The sequence below is a fragment of the Hippoglossus hippoglossus genome, chromosome 14 (genome assembly GCF_009819705.1).
Source record: "Hippoglossus hippoglossus isolate fHipHip1 chromosome 14, fHipHip1.pri, whole genome shotgun sequence".
Classification (NCBI taxonomy): domain Eukaryota; kingdom Metazoa; phylum Chordata; class Actinopteri; order Pleuronectiformes; family Pleuronectidae; genus Hippoglossus; species Hippoglossus hippoglossus.
This window is the reverse complement of record NC_047164.1, coordinates 16,531,962-16,554,337: the sequence shown is the minus strand read 5'-3', so window position 1 is coordinate 16,554,337 and position 22,376 is coordinate 16,531,962. Positions and strand designations below refer to the sequence as shown.

At 41.6% G+C, this 22,376-nt stretch overlaps 1 protein-coding gene across 3 annotated transcripts in view; it reads right to left on the bottom strand.

Moving 5' to 3' along the window:
* The window catches only part of LOC117774480 (seizure protein 6 homolog), an 85,977-nt gene that overhangs the window by 27,632 nt on the left and 35,969 nt on the right, over nt 1–22,376 (bottom strand). For all 3 annotated transcript variants that reach the window (XR_004616089.1, XM_034606944.1, XM_034606945.1), the window contains exons 2-3: nt 11,120–11,803; nt 10,534–10,655 (exon numbers count right to left, since the gene is read on the bottom strand). Coding sequence is in view for 2 of the 3 variants with exons in the window: in XM_034606944.1 (XP_034462835.1) it covers nt 10,534–10,655; nt 11,120–11,803 (806 nt within the window). In the remaining variant the exon portion in view is untranslated. The remainder of the gene's footprint in view (nt 1–10,533; nt 10,656–11,119; nt 11,804–22,376) is intronic.

Below are 22,376 nucleotides of genomic sequence, written 5' to 3'. Positions count from 1 at the left end.
CACGGTTTCTCAAGGGCAACGGCAATGACGCAGCCTGAGGCACAGTTAGTTATATTCACTTCTGCCTTTTTGTCTCAGAGTTATTATGCAGGGCTCAGATGTTTTGCAAATCAGGTGACATTGGTTATATAATATCGCCATAATTCACCGTACAGTAAAAGGCTTTCACATCAGGGACCTGGGCCCAGATTAAATACATTTGACCCCTACATCCGGGTTGTTTGATTAATACGAACACTATCGAATACAAACACAAATTACTGTTCCACTTGATACATTGGTCACAAGTTTGGTTCATGTGTAAACTCCACTCTTCAGTTTTTGTTAATGTCAGATCACAACCTAACTGAGTGTGTGAGTGATATTAGTGTACTCTGCAAAAAACAAAATCACCAATGTTAAAGGTTCAGGCAAGAATAATAACCCACTATTTCACCAACCATGGGTCTAAACTCGTTAGACCCATGGAGACTTAGTTTCAAATTACATCCATCATCGATATTATAGCGATAGATTGTTAATTCTGTGCATTGCAGTCCTGTTTAATGTAAACTTAAACTTGAAAATGTGTTCATGTATCAGGAGATTTGAAAATACTTTCTGGGCTTCAACGTGTAAAGAAGGTAAAATATGGATTCATATTATCAGGGAGTTCAGACCAAGCGAAAACGACCAGAGCCTATAATTTACTTTGCACCTTAATTTCCACTCTAACATTCATATTATTTAAAGTAAAAATACGTAAAACTTGTCAGTGAAAGATGGTTGATGTTCCTCAAAATATTCATATATATATTTCAGTTTTTTCTGCTAAAACTGTGGAACTGGTGAAAACCTGGTGTAGTTCACCTGAAGCACACCACACAGATTTCATGTAGTTTTTAAGAACATTAAAGATCCTTTTTATGTCATAACAAAGCAATTAATTACATTTAATAAACATGTGGCAAATATTTAATAAACATTCTATAACCTCTTTTTTCATCAATGCAAATACATTCATTGTTAGATCAACCAGTTTGCATGAAAAAGACAAAATCTCAAAAGAAGTAACAACCACCTGTGTCAGACAATGCAGTGCAAAACCTCACTGAACAATAAGTACAGCGGAGGTTGATCTTTATTCAGTGAACACCTCATCGCACAGGTGTCCCACCTCAGTGTGACGTGCAGTCTGTGATACGACAACAACTCATCATATTCACTGAGGTCAAACAGGCTGCAGGTCTGTGACCTCTGGGTTTACATATACCAGGGAGGCTTATGGAGGACGGGGGAGCTGATAGTGGACAGTGAACATTTGGACTGATAGATAGTTTGGCCCCAGAAGGCCCTATCATCGGTCATCCACCCTGGGACCTGTCAGTGCAGCCAGCAACAGCTGTCCTGCCTCAATTATGAATCATTGACCATGTCAGGAGACATCAGACTATCCTTATCTTCACCACTGCTGCAGCCAAATGCCCAGAGGGACTACTTTCTCACTGTCTCTCTCTCTCTTTCACTACTCACATACATGTACATGCATGCGTGTGCATGTACACACACACACACACACACACACACACTCGCATGCATGTTACCCTGGACTGTAATGGGAGCAGGTTTTCTGTCCTCCTTGCTGGAATTTCTGCCTCAGCAGACACAGAATGGGGATTTGGCTGACCAAGCACACATCTGCACCAACCACAACATTATCACAGGATGCCATCTATACAGTGGCTTGTTCCATTTTGAGATTTGTGTTGAGAGAAGACAGAATGTGCAGTTTAATGTTTTTTTTCCCCGGTTTAAGGAAAAAGCTGTTGTAAGAAATATTCTAGTTAAGTAGTTTTTCCACTCACAAGCATTTTTCCTCAACCAACCAATGTTGCTTTAAAAAAATTAGATACTGTGTGTAAATATATAAAATATATATATAGACCTCTATATGCAGACCTTTGTAAAACTGAGATTACAATGTGCTGCAGTGCTAAAGAGTGAAGAATGAGCAGAGGTGAAGATCCACCTTATCACATACAAACAGAAAGCACCCTGGCATGTTTTTTTAATCTGTGACTAGACCCACTGCTGATACAGACATAGTCCCAGAGATAATCCCCAAGAGATAATCTAATCTGTACCATGCAATTAGGAAATTTCTCTAAAAAAAAATTCAACTCGGACAAGATAAAAAATCTCTCCTAATGGATTTATAGAAACAATCTGTCACATATCTTTATTCACTCATTTATTAGTTTATCCGTAAGCACACAGTGCGAGTTAATTACTCTCGATGTAGTGTTTTCACCGATAATTTACTGCGGGAAACATCTGGTTGTGCGCCGCGATGAACATTTACGGGGACTCGCAGGAGCCATTGCTGATGCAGAAATGAGCGGTATGTATAATCAAAACGATCCCACTATACATGGAAATTAAATGACCCTGCTGCTGGGGGCAATAAATCAACAGCAACTGGACTCACCAGCTGCAGGTTCATCATTACTGATGATAAAACCCACCGGCTTCTCCACTGGAGCATAGTGGTGCCTACCCCATCGTCCCCCCCCTATCTGAGGCTCACGTTTGAATAGCACCACATTCACTTGGTGTTCTTATTTTTTCTTTTTTTTTTTGTGCATCTCCTGATAAATTCATACAAAAAGAGCCGTCTCCCACTGCTCATTATTTGAAAAGCGTTATCTTAATTGAACATTCACCTCTACAAAACACAGCCAAGGCCGTTTCCTGTTTGCCCTGTCGTCTAAGACAATGGATCCTTACCAATCAGCAAAAGCTGCATGTTAATGAGAATGTGCTACAGGCGGTCGGTGAACACAATTCTTATTTGCTCCTCGTTACTTATGGGATTTTTACCAAATACCAGCACTCCACAGTGACCGTCTTCTCGAATATCATCCTTTTATTTTTCCCTCCAGAAGCGGAGAGTCAAGCAAACGTTAAGACCCTCTCCGCATTTGGAAACATTTTTCCTGAGATGAGATCCGTACCCTCTGATGAATCAGCCTTTACTTTCTGAGTTGCCTCTTGGGCTTCGACACCTCGGTTTATTTGCTGCAGCGTGCAATTTTTTGCATGGATTTACATTCACGCTTTGCTGATTATCCTTCAAATTTTCCTCGCATTGCATCTTAACTCTCCCGTCCTCGTCGTGACGCTGAAGGAGTCGGGAGAGAACACAGCCTCCTGTCAGACAGAGTCTCCTCCCTTTTATGACAGCTAAGCCGGGTGGAGGAGCAATTAGTGTCACCTGAAAGCATTTCTCTCAGGATGGCTGGGCCCCATGAAAACTCATCTCGGCAAAGCCCCGACACCCTAAAAAGCTCATCAAGATCAAACTGGCCTTCTTTATGTCCTGCTTTGCTCCCCTAAGGCACAACATGATGAAGGCTTCCTTCTGCCTCATCTCTCGTAGATTAAAGGCAGCAAACCTGTCCTGGTCCCCATTACTCAGACGGCCTCGGCAACATCTCTGCGACGTACGGCGCCATTTGTGCAGCTGGGGACCCGAGTCGCATAATCGCCAAAACATGTGCATTACCTTTTTAAAACGCCACTTTACATAATGTCAGATGTACGGAGGAAAGATCACTTACGCCACTGCATTTTTAAACGCTTGTTTTTATTTTTCTTAAACAAAGGAATCAAGACTTGCTTTTCAGTGAAACCTTCTTTCTATCTAATGAGAGCACTGGCAGTCACTGAACACCAACACAACAAATGAAATTCCCTTCCTCAGCCACGCTCAGCCTCGGTCAATGCCGTCAGCGTTTTGCTTTTTTTTTTGGAAGGAATACTGAAATTAAAATGAGAGCGCGGGGGATCAATACGACAATTCGAGCAGCACAGGGAGGAGGCTGTGTGTCAGGTATTGTTGCAGCTTATTAACATGACTATTGATTGGAGTCAGGGGAGCATGGTTGAAGAAGCAGCATCAAATAGCAATCGTTAACCCCCTAGTTGGGGTTAGCTTTAAACACATGGCAAACTCTGTAACATCTCAATCCTTAAAGGGCCAACGGCGCTTTATCCTCATTTTAGGTGTAAACTCATTAGCGCACGCAGCCTTGGGCTCATTCCTTGTTTAAGTTTTATTTTGGTTTGTTTGGAATCGTCTGAAACAATATTCAGTCATTTGAGGATGAAGAACTTTGGAAGCTATAATTCCCCCCCCCCATGAGACTGAAAGCCTTTGTTTGATATTCATAAGCTTTAATTAACGGAAGAAAAGTTGTTCTTTTCCTCTTAATGTATAATTCTACATTTACTGTGAAACTCTAAAAAAGGGCTACTTCTAATATTGTAATCAACCATCTCTGGTACAATGTCAATCCTGCTCAACATTTCGCCGTCATCTGTTGTTTTATAAGAAACAAAATCAGATGTGCTAATTACTGTACTTCTGTGGAGGAGGTTATGTTTTCACCTTTGTTTTTGTTTGTTTCTTGTTTTTGTTTGTTCATAAGCAGGATTACGCAAAAGCTGATTACGACGTAAACGGTATGGGTCAGAAGAACCCATCGAGGCTACATCTATACTAATACAATTTCATTTAAAAGAACAATATCTGTCCACACGTGTCCACGCTTTGTGGCTCTGTATCACTTTCATTACACGTCCATACTAACGTCTGAAAAAGCATATCGCGTAAATACTCGAACATTGGGCACGTGTGTCCCGCTGGACTACTTGAATAATACTTTGTCTCCAATACTTGTGAGCAGTTATAGCAATTACAAAATACAGTCAACTGCATACCAGCTGTTCGCAAAAAAACAGGGTCAGCAATGCTTGTAATTAATTATTCACGTTGAATTCTACACTGTTAGCTGAGGCTTATGTCGGTTGTTTTCTTAAGGAAGTGGATCATTTGATAGGAACCTGACGAATCGGCGAAGGCTAAGTCGTGAAAAAAAAGGCCCAATCAGCAAGCAGTTTCTGCCTTTCCAGACTAAAACGCAGCCCCGGAATTTTCAAACTAAAAGGGCCAGCAGCGTTTCTCTATTTCAGTGGCTTTAAAGCTCACACATCCACCAGGAGTAGCGTGGACGCCAGGCTTATCCGTGGCAGAGTTGATACAATCACCTTTGAACAAAAAATTAAGGGATATTTTTCATCACTTTCTTTAACATTGGGAGATACGATTTTAATTTTTTTGACAGTTTCACAGATTTCCCTGGTAATAATTCATGGACCTAGATGAAGAATATCAGGCATATTAAGGATATTGATTTCTTTAAGTGTGTGCAAATTGAATTTAAGGGCACTTTATTGGAAGTATATGTTCTACCGAGTGCCATTCTACTTTGAGAAGGCTTTCTTTTAGCAAGTAAAGCTATATGTAAATGTATGCCTGTGTCTTCCTTTATTACCAGGTTCACCGCAAGACCGGAAACTGATAACCACGGCATAGAGGAGCAAGATTAAATAAGAAAAAATGTAATAAAAGATCAAATGGTACAGAAAACGAGAGGGTGAAAGAGTTTGAAGAGGGATGGACAGAGTATTGACCTCAATATTCTCCCTGGCCATCCTCTTGACTGATGCTGCTTTAAACCTGTCAGAAAAAAGAAACACTTCCCCAATAATCCTTTGTGGCAGCGAAAGAAATTGGCCACATCTGGGCTCCTAACCCCTGAAATGTATTAACCACTCTCAGTCGTCATTCCCACAATACATTCTCCTTTAGCAAGAGTGCAGGTTGGAGCCTCCATGAAACGGAGCCGGGGACAACCTGTGCAAAGCCCTCACAGCGCACTAACTCCTCGAGGCCCAGGCAGGTAGATCATTGACCAAAGGAGACGGAGAAAAATCAGAGTGGGACAGATGGTCTGGGAGAGAGCTGATAGCCGGCCAACCCACGGGATTTATTTGATCGAATGAAAAAAACGTTTCAAGCACTTTAATGCCAAAGACCACTTCTGGAAAACGTCCGTCTGTCCTCGACTTAAATCTGTGGTAAAGGATGTGCTTAGGATATCGACAATTCACGGGAAAAAGATTTAATTTCCTCTTGTAATTATACAGTGCAGTGTCAGGTACACTCGCACGTACAACATTTACATCCCATAAGAAAAAATCTCTGCCATTATAATTCAATAATCTAAAATTGAGTGACAGATCTTTTTGATATGCTCACAAACATGTTTTAGTTCCCACATTAACAAAATGTCTGCTAATAGCAATGTTAATAATAATGATAATACATCACAGCCAAACCTATGAGTGAATGCTAATATTGGTTTATTATATAGCTGCAGTTTCAAGGACATGAAAAGTGAATGAACTGAACCCTGTAAAAAGCTTTTCTCTTGTAATACAGTAACCCACTCTGACTTTAAAGCTATTCATCATTTCTTAACCTTAATATAATAACCGGGAATGTCACAGAAAAATCAATACTTCACATCTCTCCTCATAACTGATTGTTCGCACTGTACGTGTTTAAATTTCATTCACCTGCTTTGCATATTTGGCTACTTTTTATTTTCTCAGTGTTTATTACACTATTGGTTTATCTCGGTGCTGAAAGTTGCCGTTACATCAGCCTCCTAATATTTGCGCAATTATTGTGGAAATAAATCATAATGCAAATGGAGTCATCGGAGGGGGCAATGCATTATGTGCTGTTAGCTGTGGCGGAGGGGTTGAACAGTCAGGCTGAGGGCAGTAAATTGCCCTGATACATTTTTCATCCTCCCTCTCCTGCAAACTGCCAGACTGCTAAAAGGAGTATTGACTAAACACAGAAAAAAAGCCCTGATCTTATTTTATTTCTTCCCAGTCAAATCAGAAGAGTCTCTGACGGAGACTGTCGGACCTATTATGTTTATTTACTGAACTCTAGCTACGTACACCGACATAAATATTTATCATATAGTCGCCGCATCTGTCCTTCAGAGTTTTTCCTCTCACCCAATTTCCCTCCTTCAACCTTGCGAGCTGCCGGTCTGTCTGCTGTAATGATGACTCCCTTCCATAACGGCAGCCGGCTGCCAAAACAGGAACGCGCACCTCGACCATAATGTCCCTCCTACAGCTCCTCTGCTCTGAAGTGCGGAACACAAGCATCTTTCCTCATGGTAATGTTCAGCGCTGTCAATGGTATCAAAGCCCGGCGGATCAAAGTGAATACTAAAGACATACGTTCCTGTGTTGAACAGACACAGTGTAACACAGGGGGGGGGGGGGGGGGGATAAATGGCCACAAATCAACAAACTGTCCATAATCTGACCGGAAATAGACAGAAGGGTTTGTGCGATGATGACAAATGCGCTCACCAGAGAAATGGAGGCAGTCAATTTAGTCATTCATCTCTTTCACTCTGATTTAAAGGATAATCGTCACAAATGGACGCATAAAACATGATAAAGTAGGACTCACACTGACAGGACAGAGTATTTGTCTTACAAAATAAGCTGCACAGAAAATGCACATTATCAAATGCTGTTCAATAGAAAATTAACACATTGGCCTTGTTACCTGGTCTCATAGATCATCTTAAAGGAGACATGTATGCTTGTATTCAGATTCATAATTTCATTGTGAGTTATTAAAAGGTTTACGTGCTCCAGTGCTCCTTATAAAGTCCAGTCCGCCCCGATTGGTCAGCTGGCCCACTCTGTTGTGATTGGTCAACTGCTCCCAGCGCATGTAAGTAATGTCGGCATCCACTCTCGCTTGGCCTGACTTTGTAAGGGGCATATCAGACTCTAGCTGCTTAGCCATGCAATATGCAAATGTAGGCCATTGTGATGTTATGTGACATCAGGCATGCAGTCTTTTCCTATGTAATCTTGTTATTACTATAACAGTCTTAACCTTTGAACCTGTCTGATTGTTGCACCAGCTGGAGGCCACTGGGTACATGATGTAATGGTAACCATGATGTCCCTGGTTCAATTCCTGCTGGGGAGCCTTGATGCATTTCAGCAGTATCCTCTACGTATATATTTCAGGATTCCTAAGGGAATCCTAGATAGGTGTTACAATTCCAGGTGCATTTCTCCAACTCTCAGATTAGAATTCCAGGTGTCTGCATACGTGTGTGTGTGTGTGTGTGTGTGTGCGTGTGTGCGTGTGCGTGTGCGTGTGTGTGTCGACATGGTGTAAGATAAGTCAAATCAAACAAGTAAATCCCATGGCACAACAGCCAACTGTGTATCCGCTTCTTCCTGCTTATTTCAAGAACACAGGTGAGGGACGAGGTTATAAATTGTAAATTGCCGAGAACTAAATATCCTCCAAACCTAAAAACATGAAGAAAATGAGGGAAAGAGAAATCGGCGCTGCTTGCATAACATTTTCCATAGCTCCACAAGCCTCCTCTTGTGATCTCCTTCATCCCTTTAAAACCTTGAGACCTGGATAGCCTCCAGGCAGAGGAGCTTCACACACTGCTGACGAGAAGGTATGACAAATGCTTGACTTCAATTTTATCTTTCTATCGACAGTCAGTTTATGTCTTCGCTGGAAAGAGGGAGAGAGAGAGAGAGAGAGAGAGACTGCGGCTCCCCGTTCTCTTGAGCTGTGCCAAGAAGTTGTCTCTATAGTTTGCCATCAGATCATTATCAGTTTAGCAGTAGGAGGGAGAGAGACAGTGGTCCCATCTGTTCACATTGTGGCGCTGAAGCACATGTTTTCCTCCTGTTTTCTTTATCGGCCCTGGTGGATGTGTGAGGATTGTACGTCTATATGTTCTCCCTTTATAGCTCCGCAGTTTTTTAATGTCTCATGAGAATTTCAGTGCCATATATGCAGAGGATATGAAAGTTTAGCGCCGACACTCATAAGTGACGAAATGCTTGTGTGTGTGTGTGTGCATGTACGAGTGCAGGTGAGTGAGTGTGCCTGTGCTTATAAGTGGTTCAAGATTTACTTAAGTTACCCAGAGGAAGCTTTCAGGGGGAAAAAAACACATTTTCAAACATATACTCTGTCAAGACTTATCTTGGCCCTCCAGAGGCAGCAAGACAAAGCTCACACATTTGAAAGTCTCCAGTGGTAAATGAGGCGTTTGAAGAATTGTAAATGCCAGAGAACACTCACACACACACACACACACACACACATGCCCGCTGCCAGTTAATTTTTATAACCTTTTACGAACAAGTAAACATTAAACCTGAGACAGCCCCTGTCACTTGTGGCCCCATCCACCCCCTCAACCCATCAATTTGCTGCCTGTATATCTCCATAAACCCATACAACAACAGCAAACACTGTAACAGCCAAGACGAAACCAAAACACGTCGGCACTCCTCTGCGGCGGAATTAAATCTCTTCTACTTTTACTTTAGTGCCTCGTAAAGAAAAGGGGCAGCACAGTTCATGGTAAAATGGTCACCATCATTATTTTTAAATTAACAATTGATTACAAGTAGTTTTGCTCATATAGGAAAAAGTCCACAAACTGTTGCCCGACTCTTAAGTTTCTCTCAGCTCTGTTGAGCTTTACAGCATCTTTCAGCTAATTGTTTTAGTTTTATGGCCCAAAACTTGAGCGTTTTATTTCCGTCTCAGCGCTTTCATTCGTGCCATTTCCAAATAAAGGCAGCTGTCTCCAGTGGAAAAAAGCTCTAATAGGCTACTCTATTCCGCCTGCTCACCATCAAACAACAAACTTAGCGACTTGCCACTGAAACTAGTGGTGCTGAAAGGAGAATGAATGGTGGACTTTTATTCATTGCATGGTCAGAAACGCAATCCAAAATAGGTTTAATTTGCCCTGAAAACACCGGATTTTCAAATAGGTAACTGGGTGCCTGCCGTAACAGATAAAAAAGTGATAAAATGCCAATGTTGGATTTACAACTTGTGTCTGCTGGTGGTAAAGGTGGTTAAAAATGATCACCTCATAAAAAAGTTGTGATAGTAATGGAAAGCACGTGGTGCAGTGGTTAGCACTGTCAACCTCACAGAAAGCATGTTCCCTGTTGGAACTTGGTTTGGCTGGGGTCCTTTTTGGGCCGGATGCCTTCAGGTTTTTGTTTCTACTGTGACCAATTATGTTTGAGCAGGCTTTGGTTGCCTGCAGGTAAACAGTGAGATTAAAAGAGGCGGAACACACTGACCGGAATGCGTCGGCCACCTGCTTTTTAATTTATCCGCAGTCATGTGCAGATAGCTGTTAATAGAGACTAGCCAAAATGTCGTATGGGTGCAATCACCTTCAAACAGTACCCCTGTTTGTGTTTTTTGTGGAGAAACGTTAAACTTGTGTCATGTCAGACTGTAAATAGTGTTTGATGAACAGAAGATGTTGTCTTGGCCCTGATATCCTCTGTTTACACCAAAAGCCCCCAAATATCAGCCCATAGGCTAATTTCTCATCAGACGATAGCCAATGGGCTCTGAGATTAGGATTAGGAGATTTACATTAACTGTTAGGTGTATCTGTGAGCGTGAAAGGTTGTTTCTCTGTATGTTGACCCCTGCGATACACTGACGACACTGTCCAGGGTGTACCCCACCTCTCATAATAACAATATAACAATAGGGGACAACTGTAGTCATCCATTAGCACTGACCTGGACCTCGATGCCGTATCCCAGGTAAACAGTAATCAAGTAGTTGCACTCTACTCCGGAGTCAAGTTGCTGCAGGATTTCGATGTTCCCCTCAGGTTCAGTGAAATTCAGACTGCACGGCTCTGTGGAGACAGTAAAGAAGACGAGTGATTCCTTTTTTTTCCCGGCCTACTGATCAGTGTGACGGCTCACCTGTGTCTCCGTGGCCCTGTAACCCTCTAACTATCCCTGCAGATTTCCTCTGCGACACTGCTCGTCTGGGCCCGCAGCCCTCCGCGGGCAGTGGAAAGGACGGGCGGGACACATCAGGGGAAAATCTGATTGTTTTTGACACATGAGCAACTCTGTTATCCCTCGGTGGAGAGAAGAATGGCTGTGCGCCGCATGTAAAATGAACAGCAGTGATGCTGATGACCTGATGCTTAATTTCCCTGTCCTCTGGAAGGGATGTGTTAAATCTTAAGGGGAAAGGCGCACTCGGTTTTGAATTTACAATGATGGAAAAAGTCATTTCATTGCTGCTGTTGTTCATTTTAAAGTCACTGGAACGTTTGAAAGTCAGAGAAAAACACGAGCGTGTGCCTACCTGATGTTTGTGTGATGGTGGTGGTTGTGATGATGGTTGTGGACATTGTGGGGGTACCCTCTACCCGGGTCACCTCAGGTAGCTTGGTTAGAGGACGATCAGAGCTGCTTTTGTGCTTTAGTGGCGTCTCCCTCGCTTCATCTTTCTCCATCTTCGTTGACAGGGGTGCAACAACTGGGTAGTTTTCGCCACCTGAACCTCTATTACTCGGTGTCACTTGAGTGGTGAGGGAGTCTGTTGTCGGCTGTGCCATGTTTACCCCGCTGGGCTTCTCCTTAGGGAGAGACAGCGGCGGCCTTGGCGGCGTGGGAGAGAATGTGGTCAGTGAGGACGTGGCGGCCTGAGTGGCAGTGGTGGCGATGTCTGAGAAGGCAGGGGCATCCTCGTGGGGCACCACTTGAGTGGCAGCGTCTCCCGCGTCCAAGGCGGACATGGAGCCTGGCATGGTGGGGTACCCAGCCACAGAGCCGTCCCTCATGAAGAAATGCTGGTCCCCCTGGAAGTCCCTCGTAAGCAGGTGCTCGTGAAACAGCATTCCCTTGAGGACGGGCCGGTGGTTGGGGATGTTCATGGGTGAGACGGTGGTAACCAAGTGGACTTCGCTCTCTGTGTCCTGTGTTGGTGAGTGTGTGAAGACGTCACTGTCCGGAGCTCTCGTTCTGACATCTCTGCTTTCATTTGGCCCTGGGAGAAAAAGGAATAAAGATAAAGTGGTTGTGTTGTGCAAAATACAAACAGTCCAGTGAACTGCAAAAGCAACATACGGTACACGGGAGCAGTTTGTGAGTTTATTTATAGAATGATCAGACTATAATCCACCAATTCTATGCCTAATGAGCTAAGCGACAGTCCTCCTGTGTTATTCTTCCACATTTATCTTGTTAGGATCCTTTATTCTATCTTTTATAGAAGCTTTTATCAAACTAAAACTAGTGTCTACTGAGTTGGCACACTGGTACATGTATATGTATACAGTACTATGTCTCTTAAGTATTAAAATCATGATATAGAGTTTCCCTTTAGTACTTGACACCCTATACTGCACATTCCATTGAACTGCCATAAAGGACATTCTCGTAGAGGTCCTGCAGATTTCTACTGACAGTGTCAGAAGCGGCTTGCAAAGAGCCTGGTTATTATCAAAGATGAATTCCACAATCACAACCCGCAGGCAGTGAAATCTCAGAGCCGAGAAACACTGAGAAATAGTCTGGTTACTTAAAGGATGAAAGGCCCATTTTTTTTTCCAAGGTCTCCCTCTATAGGCTCCTATTCTTACTCCCTCTTGTTTTGTTTTTTTCAAACTCACTAAGACAAACACCTTTTTCAAACACAGTGCAGGCATTGTTAAAAAATAATCGAACTGAATTGTTACTTAACAACTTTTTCATGCGCACCAGAAAACTGTCCACATAAACTGCAAAACATCCATATATGCAGATAAGGGAGATAATTGAGCCAGTGTAATGACTCAACTTCAATGAACAACAGTAGAAATGTAGAAATGTGTGTGTATGAAAAGAAATCATGTTCGACCAGAAGTTTCCATGCACCACATAGGCAATGTGTCTGAATTGTAATTGTAAAAAGGAATGTATGCAAAATTATTGATTTATTTTTTTACACTCTTAAAAAACCCATCGTTGTCAAACAGTTTACATCATATAGATAAGTGATATATTAGTGCATAAGTCAGAGAAAGTCTCCCTCAGAAAAATGCATTTAATAGTTGATTAAGCAATAATTTAACGAGTAAATTAATAATGCAGTAATACCATCAGTGGGAGGTAAGCAACACAGACTGCAAAGATTAAAGCTGCACATGTTTGTTACACCTGTCTGACATGTGTCTTATCAGCCTCTAGCGTTGTACGGTAAAGGAGCCGGTCATCCCTTTTAAATGAGGAGGGGGAAAGAGGAAGTAGCGGAGGATTCCCCAACTAGAAAGTGACTAGATAAATATAACTCGAGGTACAGTACAGCCTCATATAAAATTCACTGTGAACTCGAATCTATGTCATTGCAAACATCAGCATATTTTTTTTTTTACAGCTCTAAAAGGACAACCCGATAACAGTTTCCGAGTTTTCTACCATATTCAGCCCGTTATCTGCTGCCTTTCCTTCGCATCAGTTGTTTGGGGAAAATTCAATGAGTTTATTTTTGTGTAAAATTTTCCAAACAATGCGAAAGTCGGTGAAGATGAACTTCTTCATGTGTCCTCGGTGGCTTTGATTCTGAAATGATCAAATCCTGTCCAGCTGGTTGCCAGTTAGATTTTTTCGCCTCATCTATTAAACCGTTGGGGATTTTGGGAGGTGTTGAAATTCTCTTGTGCTGATGACTTGCTGTTGTGTGCTGGCAGGATTTCTTTCTACCTTGTTGAGGTAGAAAGTACAGCAGATATTTGAAGGTACAGCCAAACGAAATAATAATGAAATATCGATGGCAAACGTCCTAATATGATGATGACGGCCGACTCAAAATACAACGGCCGACTGTAAATCTTTGCTTTCATAACGGCATTAATGCAATATCCATCCCTCTGTTTTTACATAAAATTTTTTAGTACAGTTGCATTTTAGATGGAATACATCCTTATAGGGACATAAAAGAAGAAAATAAATTAGTTTTATAGTGAGAAACCTCCAAGATGGCCATTAGGAGATGATGCCTGTACATATCTCTACTAAAACCTCAATAACTTTGCTCTGCTTCACTTTATTAGAATAGGATGTGGCACAGCTAATATTCTGATGTTGTGCTATGGATTCCTAGAGGTTTAAGGCAACAGCTCCATGATTTTTATTGGCCATAATATTTTAGTTTTTAGGCGGACATGAAATCTTTCATTTATGTTATGTTCCACCTTCAATTACTCTGACCCTGTAACATCTATACTGACGCTAACACCTTTTGTAGACATTTCATTTCAGTGTTGCCTTTCTATAGATGTCAAGGCTATTCGTATAAACCCTGCAGTGATGCATTCACTTTTTAGCAGGGGCAGGCGAAAAAGCAGCTGGATACTGCATGGCTAACTTGCGGCTTCAAGATGGAAATTTTAATCAAAAATAATTCCACAGGTTCTGAAGTATGACATAAAAGGTGTCTGAGATAAACACTGAAAAGACCGAGGGAGTTCATATAATCCTCTTATGCGTCAACGTACACGCAGCGTGTCTACATGAAACAATGCTGTCTGCTTTGACACCTTAATTAGCTTGCATTCTGGGTGACGGTTTGTCTTAATGAGGCAGAGCGGCTGCCAGTGCACTTTTCATGCTTGTAGATGAAAGGATGTTGTTGACACAGGCAGCAAATGACATGAGATATCATCACGGTGAGTGTTTTCTATTAGCTACTGCGCTCCATGCAGATGAATGAGCCTCGGATGGAGGTCAAAGCAGATGTAAGATTAATTTGAAATGGGTTTCAGAGGTAGGTAAATACAATGTTAAAGGTCGGGTAAGAAAAATACAGTCGTCGCGGCTGATGCAGTTCTCAAATACACTTCAAGGCAAATTTATTTGACCTTTCCTTATACATATTTGTGCATTGGAATTCTGTCTCGTCTTTGAGGAAAAACTAGTGTCAGAAACATATCGTTCAACTTCTGGTTGATGGTTCATGGTGTGCAACTATTTATGATATTTTAAAGCTTGTGCAGTCTCTAATAGACCAATCTACAAATTCTGCACAAGATTTTACACCTTGAAGATTTACGTTACTGCATCGGCTATCAGCTTTTTCGTTTACCTGCATTCATTTGCAGATAGCTGTTAATAGAGATTAGCCAAAATGTTGTCGGGACCTAAAACACCTTCATCCATCGTCGTTTGTGTTTTTTGTGGAAAAACCTTTGACTCATGACAAAAAAAAACTAGTCGCACTGTAAACAGTGTGCGGCGAAAAGAAGTCAGAGTCTTGGCCCGAATATCTACTGTCTAGATCTGAAGCCCCAAAATAATGATGGTTGCCCCCCAGAGGCTAATTCCTTGTCAATAGCCGATGGGATCGACAAGTGACCAGCTCATTTTAGCTGCACTGATTAAAAGTGCAGTTGCTTTTATTGCTAGGGCAAACGTTCAAACATTGGAAAACTACAGCAGGAGGCATATATTTAGCTCTTAAATGAGAAATATTAGCCGTGCCACAGGAGAAGCTGCTTTGCTCATAAAACTTTGAAAGCAATTTCCAGCCATTGTAACATTTTTTGCTGAGAGTAGTTGTACCAACATCCCGCGTGCTAATAAAAGTTGGATCAGCCTATTCAAGAGGAAGAGTAAACCATTTTGCTACAAAGCCTCTCCCGGGCTGACAGAATTGACACATGGTTTTACATTTTACTTGAGGCCGCGACAACCCCACATTTATCTTTCGTGGCGACAGAGGCAATTCAAAGACCTTTTGATGTTCTAAGATGGAGGAGAAACATTTCCTTGTAGCCTTATTCTGTCACAACAAGAGCAGCCAAAGCTGCGCTATAAAGGCAAGCTAAGCATATTTGACATATCTCACTACGAGAGAGAATAAAGAGTGTAAACTGAGGTCTGTATAAATGATTTAAGAATATAAGGCCCCCTACCCCCCCATGACTGGAAAGTAAAGAGGGATCTCAAACATATACACACACTACAGTACAACTGGGAATTATCATTTTGCTAAGATGATAGTTATTCATAAGTTCTACTCTTTGACTTCATGTGTGTCGGTCAGCTTTTGAACAGCCATGCTGCCCCTCAGTCAGAATATCGAGTGAAAGTGCAGAGTGAGAGTGGAGAACTGGGTTAAACCTGAGTTTCTCATACAGCGATCGATACGGGATCAATGTGTACAGGTTGGAGACCTCACTGTGGTGATTACAGATGAGCATGTTCTACTGCTGCCATGCACCGCTCTCATGTCTGGAACCTAAATGAAGGTTAACAGTTGTAGTTTCAGAGAATGGAGCTGAAAACCGAATTTAGATTTGTGAAAAATATTGAATGTAAGCGTAAGGTAAACCAATAAACACAAAAGGAAATATTAAAAACAAACAAGTGCAGTTTCTTATGAGTCACAGCCATTGGTTGCAAATGCGACGAAACATCCTTTCTGCGACTGATCACTCGACATTTGTGTAAACTGCGTGAATTGTGTGAGACTCTATTTATACAAACAGAAACTCAGTGACATCTTGAAAATGCATCTGAGCTGGGAACATTTTATAAGACACTTTATAACCATATAATTTCATTTCAGAGCCTTCCAAGCAAGTACTGATACATTTGCAGAGCATGTGAGAGTTCATAGATGATGTTGCTATATATTTATAAAACATGGTTTCTTGCCAGAGGCTGCAGCGGGGGAATCCGATTGACCACCGCTGATGCAACCCCCTACCAGATTCTAAACATGGCTGACAATTAGACACACAATTAGGTTATCACTGTTCAGGTTTTGAGAATATGTCATTTAAAAACATTTAAAAATGTCAATATAGAATAAGATTTTAGATGGAGATATGTCCACCAGTATGTCAGAATGGATTATTTTGCTATTCATAAATAAAATGCTTCTATTATACATCACCTCCATCAGTTTTTATACTGTTCCTATAATAACGCTTTAACTATACAATACATTTTTGTGTCTGTCCTTGAATTACTGTCAAGCTCAGAAAGTCCCAACCTGTCTTCCCGAAACCCCGATGTCATGTAAACACAGACGGGTTCTGCTCTCACCTGTTCCCAGACATAGTTAGAAAATCACACCCTACGGGCAGCCAATTTAAATCTATTGTGCTTGAAGGACTCCAGTCAGGTATGGATGTGCTGTAATATGCTTTCATAACCAGCGCACTGTCACAACAAAGTGATCTTGATGTGCTCTGTCAGGTTCACACAATAGGTGTCATGCTATCATATTAACTCCTCAAGTCCCGGTGGATGAAACCACAAACTGATCATACGCGTGTGAAAGTTGTGTGTATTCTACTGAACTTGTAGTGGTCGCAAGTGTAGTAGACGGAAGCTAATGTGAAATCTAATGTAGCTTGTTACTCTGCAGCACGTTAAAATTAGATTTACAGCGGTGGAGCTTAAGTTATATACCATGCTGCACATTCGAGAGGTTATATGTGTGTGACTGTGTTTCATTACACAACGGTGCAGCCGGATAATTAGCGCTAATTCATAAATTAAAAGGTGGTAATTAAAATGACATGACACTATTCTGAGCAGTGGCACAAATACAATAAAATACCATTTATCGTCCTCGGGGAAATTCACTTAGTGAAGTGTTTCTTCAATGAGCAGATTCAGGAGAACACATTTAGGATATGCACAGGTCTCATAGGAAGAAAATGGGACGAGGTATGTTCTAAAGGAGCCGATTGTGCCCATGTGCTCCATCACCTCCAGCAATAATGTCACCCACCATCCTTGTTGCTAATGTTTAACCCTGTTTTAAAACCAGATTAAATATGAAGCCACCTCTTAGTTATAGATGCAGACAAATCTAACATGTCATGTACAGTGAAAACTCATTAAGACAAAGGTGAGAGTTGTGGTAAAACTAGTCTGGGTGACCTGGGGTGAGGCACATGGAAACTTGGTGAAAGTAAATACATAATTATCACAGTTTTTATTCTGTCAGGTCATAATCTTTACAGCACATCCATATTAGATCCTGTCAGCCCGATACCAATATAATCATTAGGGAAGAAGGTATTTCCAACAATATAATGGCTGGTGGATATAACAGATTAGCAATGACAACAAAGAAATGTAACTGTGGCTTGATATTTTATAGTTTAAACATTTATAAAGTATGAATACATTAAATCATCATCCATGTAATATTAATAATTATCAGTTAGTGTGAATAACTACTGATGAAAAAAACTAATATATCAAACTTGGATTTAAAAAGAAACATTTAGTAAAAGTACATTTTACATCTACATTTATGTGTGAAAGGCTCATATCGTCTGTTTTTATCAGCCAACTGATAAATCAGTTGAGCTCTAATCATCTTATTAGAGATTATACATAATATAATATAAAATATATATATATATATATATATATACCAACACTAAAAGATTATCTCTATTGGTAACACACACATGAATTAACGTTGTTCAAATTTATTAACAAGCTATATAAATGTGTTTTTGGTAAACAATTTCCTTTTGTCAGTGTAAAATAACAGGATGTTGTGCCATGTCTTAACTGAGCTGCCTATTTGCTTTTCTTTAGCATGAGTAAAGGAATCATGAAGCACGTCTGCTCATCTCTAGTGACATGTTTACAATAAAAAAGGTGTGCGGCCGTCCTAATTGTGAGTGGTTTGAAAAGTGCAGTAAAAAAAAGCTCTCATACATCACTCTGATAAATTCCACGGATCCTCAAGAATTGTTCAGTCTGCGAAGATGACAGAGTGAGCAATCATAGGGGAATCCTCCTCAAGACGGCTACAGACAGCCTCCTCTCTTGAGTTGCATATCAATGGAGTCATCAGTGAACCCTCAGTGCATAGATGGAGCGCTAATAAGATGGGACAAGCCACACTCGAGGCAGCCGGCTGATTGACATCAATCTCCTTATATCCAGGGGGATTTATTTCCTTATTATTACAGAGAGCCACTAGACAAGCAAATCAATAAGCTGCTTCCGCTGGGCTCAGATACGAAGCCTTCAGATCACTCTACATGACTCCTCCTGGGCTCCTCGCTGGAGCTTTGCGCTCATGAATTCATTTCGGCACCTGAGGTGAAAACTTCCTGTCGCCGGCATTTGCTGCGATTCCTCGGGCGTGTGCCGATTCCACACTTGTTTGCATAAAGCAATGAGGAGAGACTATGGACAAAAATAATGGGGTGACACTGATAAATGATTCCATTATCCAACTTAATGAATTGATAATTTAATTTGGTTTCGGGGTGTGACAGGTGCATGAAAGTGGAAATACATTTTAAAAGAAATCAACGGAAGCAAATGAGGAAAATTAAATTAGGTGTGCACCGGCTGAAAGAGCAAGCTTTTCAAAGAACAAACCAAAAGATTACTAGGCCACAGTTCTCTTCCCTAACGCGGTAATTTACAGCCTAAAAACCACGATCCCTCGCTGGGTAGACGTGCCAACGTCAAAGCTGCCTGGGTGTGGAGTCATGAAGATAACAGCATATTGAGATGAGACGTGCTCTTATCCTCCATCTGCCCTTTGACTTCATTGAGCGGAACCAAAACTTTCCCCTTTCATTTAATATGGCCTGTCTATGTTCCGGTTCATTGAGCATTGTCCTTCAGACAGGCTTTAAACAAACTGTCTCTTAATGGTGCTGGGGGGAAACTCATAAGGCCTGACCTTTAAGCTGGAGCATTACGAAAACAGAGCTACCCGGCACCGCTATTTGCATGAAATCCACAGCAAAGCGGTAAAGCTGCGGAGGGTTAACGGGTCGACCTTAAGCAAATCTGAACTGTGTGGTGAGGGGTTGAGGTCGTTTAATTGGTAATAATGTGTTTTAATTAATATGTAATCCCAATGCCGCATTTATTCCTATTTTTCCCGCATCCATACGTTTGATTTCCTTCTTTCTACCAGGGAACTAAAGGATGAGCGCATGTTTCCCTGCACAAATGCCGGTTATTAAAATTACATCATTTCTGTAATCATGGCAAAATCTGTCTCGTATAGGAGCCGGAATCCTTGTTGTATTTCAATTTACTGACACGCCGCCTTCTAGAAAATATTGGGAGGAATGTCTCTTTTCACACTTCATTTCCTTCCATTAGAGTCATTTATCTTTTCATTTTCTTCTCATTTACTCCATGGTGGAGTCAATTAGGGAGCTCTGGGTGAAACAAGACCTACAACTTTGAAATCTGTGGCGGATTACTGCGTCGTGAGGAATTCGCTAAATGTTTTAGCGGTTGCGAAGGTGTAGGGAAATCAACAAAAGAAAGATTAAATAACCAGAATTATTGTCTTTCCTGCAAATCGTCTCTATGTCCTGCATCCCCATCACGACCTAGATGATATATATATAGTGTTAATGTTATTATTTTATGAGTATCCTCTGAGGGTGCAGGTTGTGTGTCTGGCTCTCCCTCCCTGACGTAGCGCACATTAGCGTTGACATTGAGAGCGCGTTGATCGATGGCGTGCTCCCTGTCCCTTTCTCAAAACCATTTCCCAGCCCCAACAAATCCATCAGCACGAGGAAAAACCCTACCAAAGGACAACACTTGGTGATTTTCAACCTTATCTGTTACGTGTCATAGAGTGACATGCACCATGTACACGATTACACCTGCCAATGCGGGGGAAACAACTGTTACACCGGCGAATTAGTCACACGCCACGTACTGAGGAATTTTTGTCTCAAGAACGTCTCCATTTCCTTCCCCCCAGCGGAAGCCTTTTGAAAAGCGCCAGGTAAACACGCTGACAATAACAAGTCTTTGTTGTTCTTCCATGTGTTGCCTCTGTTAACAAATGCAGTCCTCTTGTGTCCATGTTGTCAGCTGTTTGTGAAAGCACGGCGGTGTGTGGCGAGGCCTTGGGGAAAAAAATCTGTGAGGTGGCCTGCTCAGTGCTATTCCAGTTGTCTGTTATTGCAGCAGAATGGAAGAGAAAGCTAAGACACAAAGACAATTAATGCAAAAGAAAAAAGAGGCAAACTTCAAGGTAACTTCGACGACGCATTCAAATCCAGCAGCTCACTTTACTCTGGCTACGTCTACTTCACTTCTCACAATAAGTGCCCGCGTTGCTCACATTCACTCGCCCAAACGCTCGTGTAAACCGGTGATCTTACACGATGAGGGAGTCGTCTCCTACAGAGTCACCTTCCTCTCTGAAATAAGCCTCCCGGCGTTCTCGGTAAAACAGACAACGGCTTCTTGCCTGTGTCCTGGACATCCACACTTCAGACCCAGAACAGTTTACCTTGAACCTGACCAGCTGTTCCATCTGTTCCTTCATAGTGGGAACTGTGCCGCCTGGTGCGCTCGCACCACAAACACAAAACAGCTCAACTGCAAAAACAGACACACACTTCAAATCCTGTTTTCGGACATTTCCCTTGTATAGCAAACGCACAACCCTGCTCAGTTTAGCATTAAATTTGATAGTGTCTCATTGTTCTACAGCATATTGTTCTGTCTGCGATGATCCAATGATGGATCCTATTGGCTATTGTCAATGAATTAGCCTCTGCGGGCAACAGCCAATATTTTAGGTCTTCCGACAGCGGAAGATATAAGCTGAGGATCGAGGATTTCTCCAACACAGAACACAAACAGGTGGCTGTTGTTTTAGGTCCAGACAACATTTTGGCTCATCTCTATTAACGGGAATCTGAAATTTTAAAAACTATAACATGTATATAAACCAACCAAAGCCTGCTCAAACATGATAGAACTTGAAAAACTAGAAATGGACAGCAAAAGGCTTTTAGACCCAAATTCTTCTTCCACACCTACAGATTCTGCGAATTGACATGTATAATCTGTTTATAGAAATTATTGACAACCCCAAAAAATTGGACAAAGTATTTAAATAGTCGTGCTACGTCATTTTACAGGATGATGGAGCACCACTTCATGATACTTTTCTCTAACCATCAGGCCGAGGATTTGATGCATTCTCTATTTTGTTGTCTCAAAAAAGAAAGCTGGCGATGGAAAAGAGAGAAAAAAAACTGGGCTTAATATCGCTGAAGGAGTCTAGAGAAGATTATATTCAAGTGTGAACCTTAACTTTCTCAATTGGTTGGAAGGAGGGGGTGTGAGCAGACTGTCAGACAAAATTCACATTTCTTTGGCACTTACGTCTGCCAGAGTCAACTAGGGCGATGTGAGCGGCACAAGTTTTTTTTTTACCCCTATGCACTCCTCTGAGGCGAGCGAGCAAAATAAAGCATAATTGGTCAAGGGGGCTAGAAAAGGAGAGAGATGGAAAGTCCAAAGAGCAGAGACACAATGTGTTTTGAAGTCGTTGTAAGTTTTTGACAGATGACGTTTGAATCTCTTTTAAGGAAAGCCAGCCACGCGGCTAAGTTAGAAAGGCCCGTCATTAGGTCATCACTCTCCCAGGGAGGTGTTATTTTCTCCGCTGTAGATGTGACAGAAACACTTTGGAAAACTGCATCTAATTGCAGAGCCAATATTCACCTAAACAGAGAAGTGTTTTTTTGGGGAGGCTTTGATCTAAACTACAGCCTGAATTCTTACACCTGAGCTTTCGATTTTAGTTTTTTCAGCCC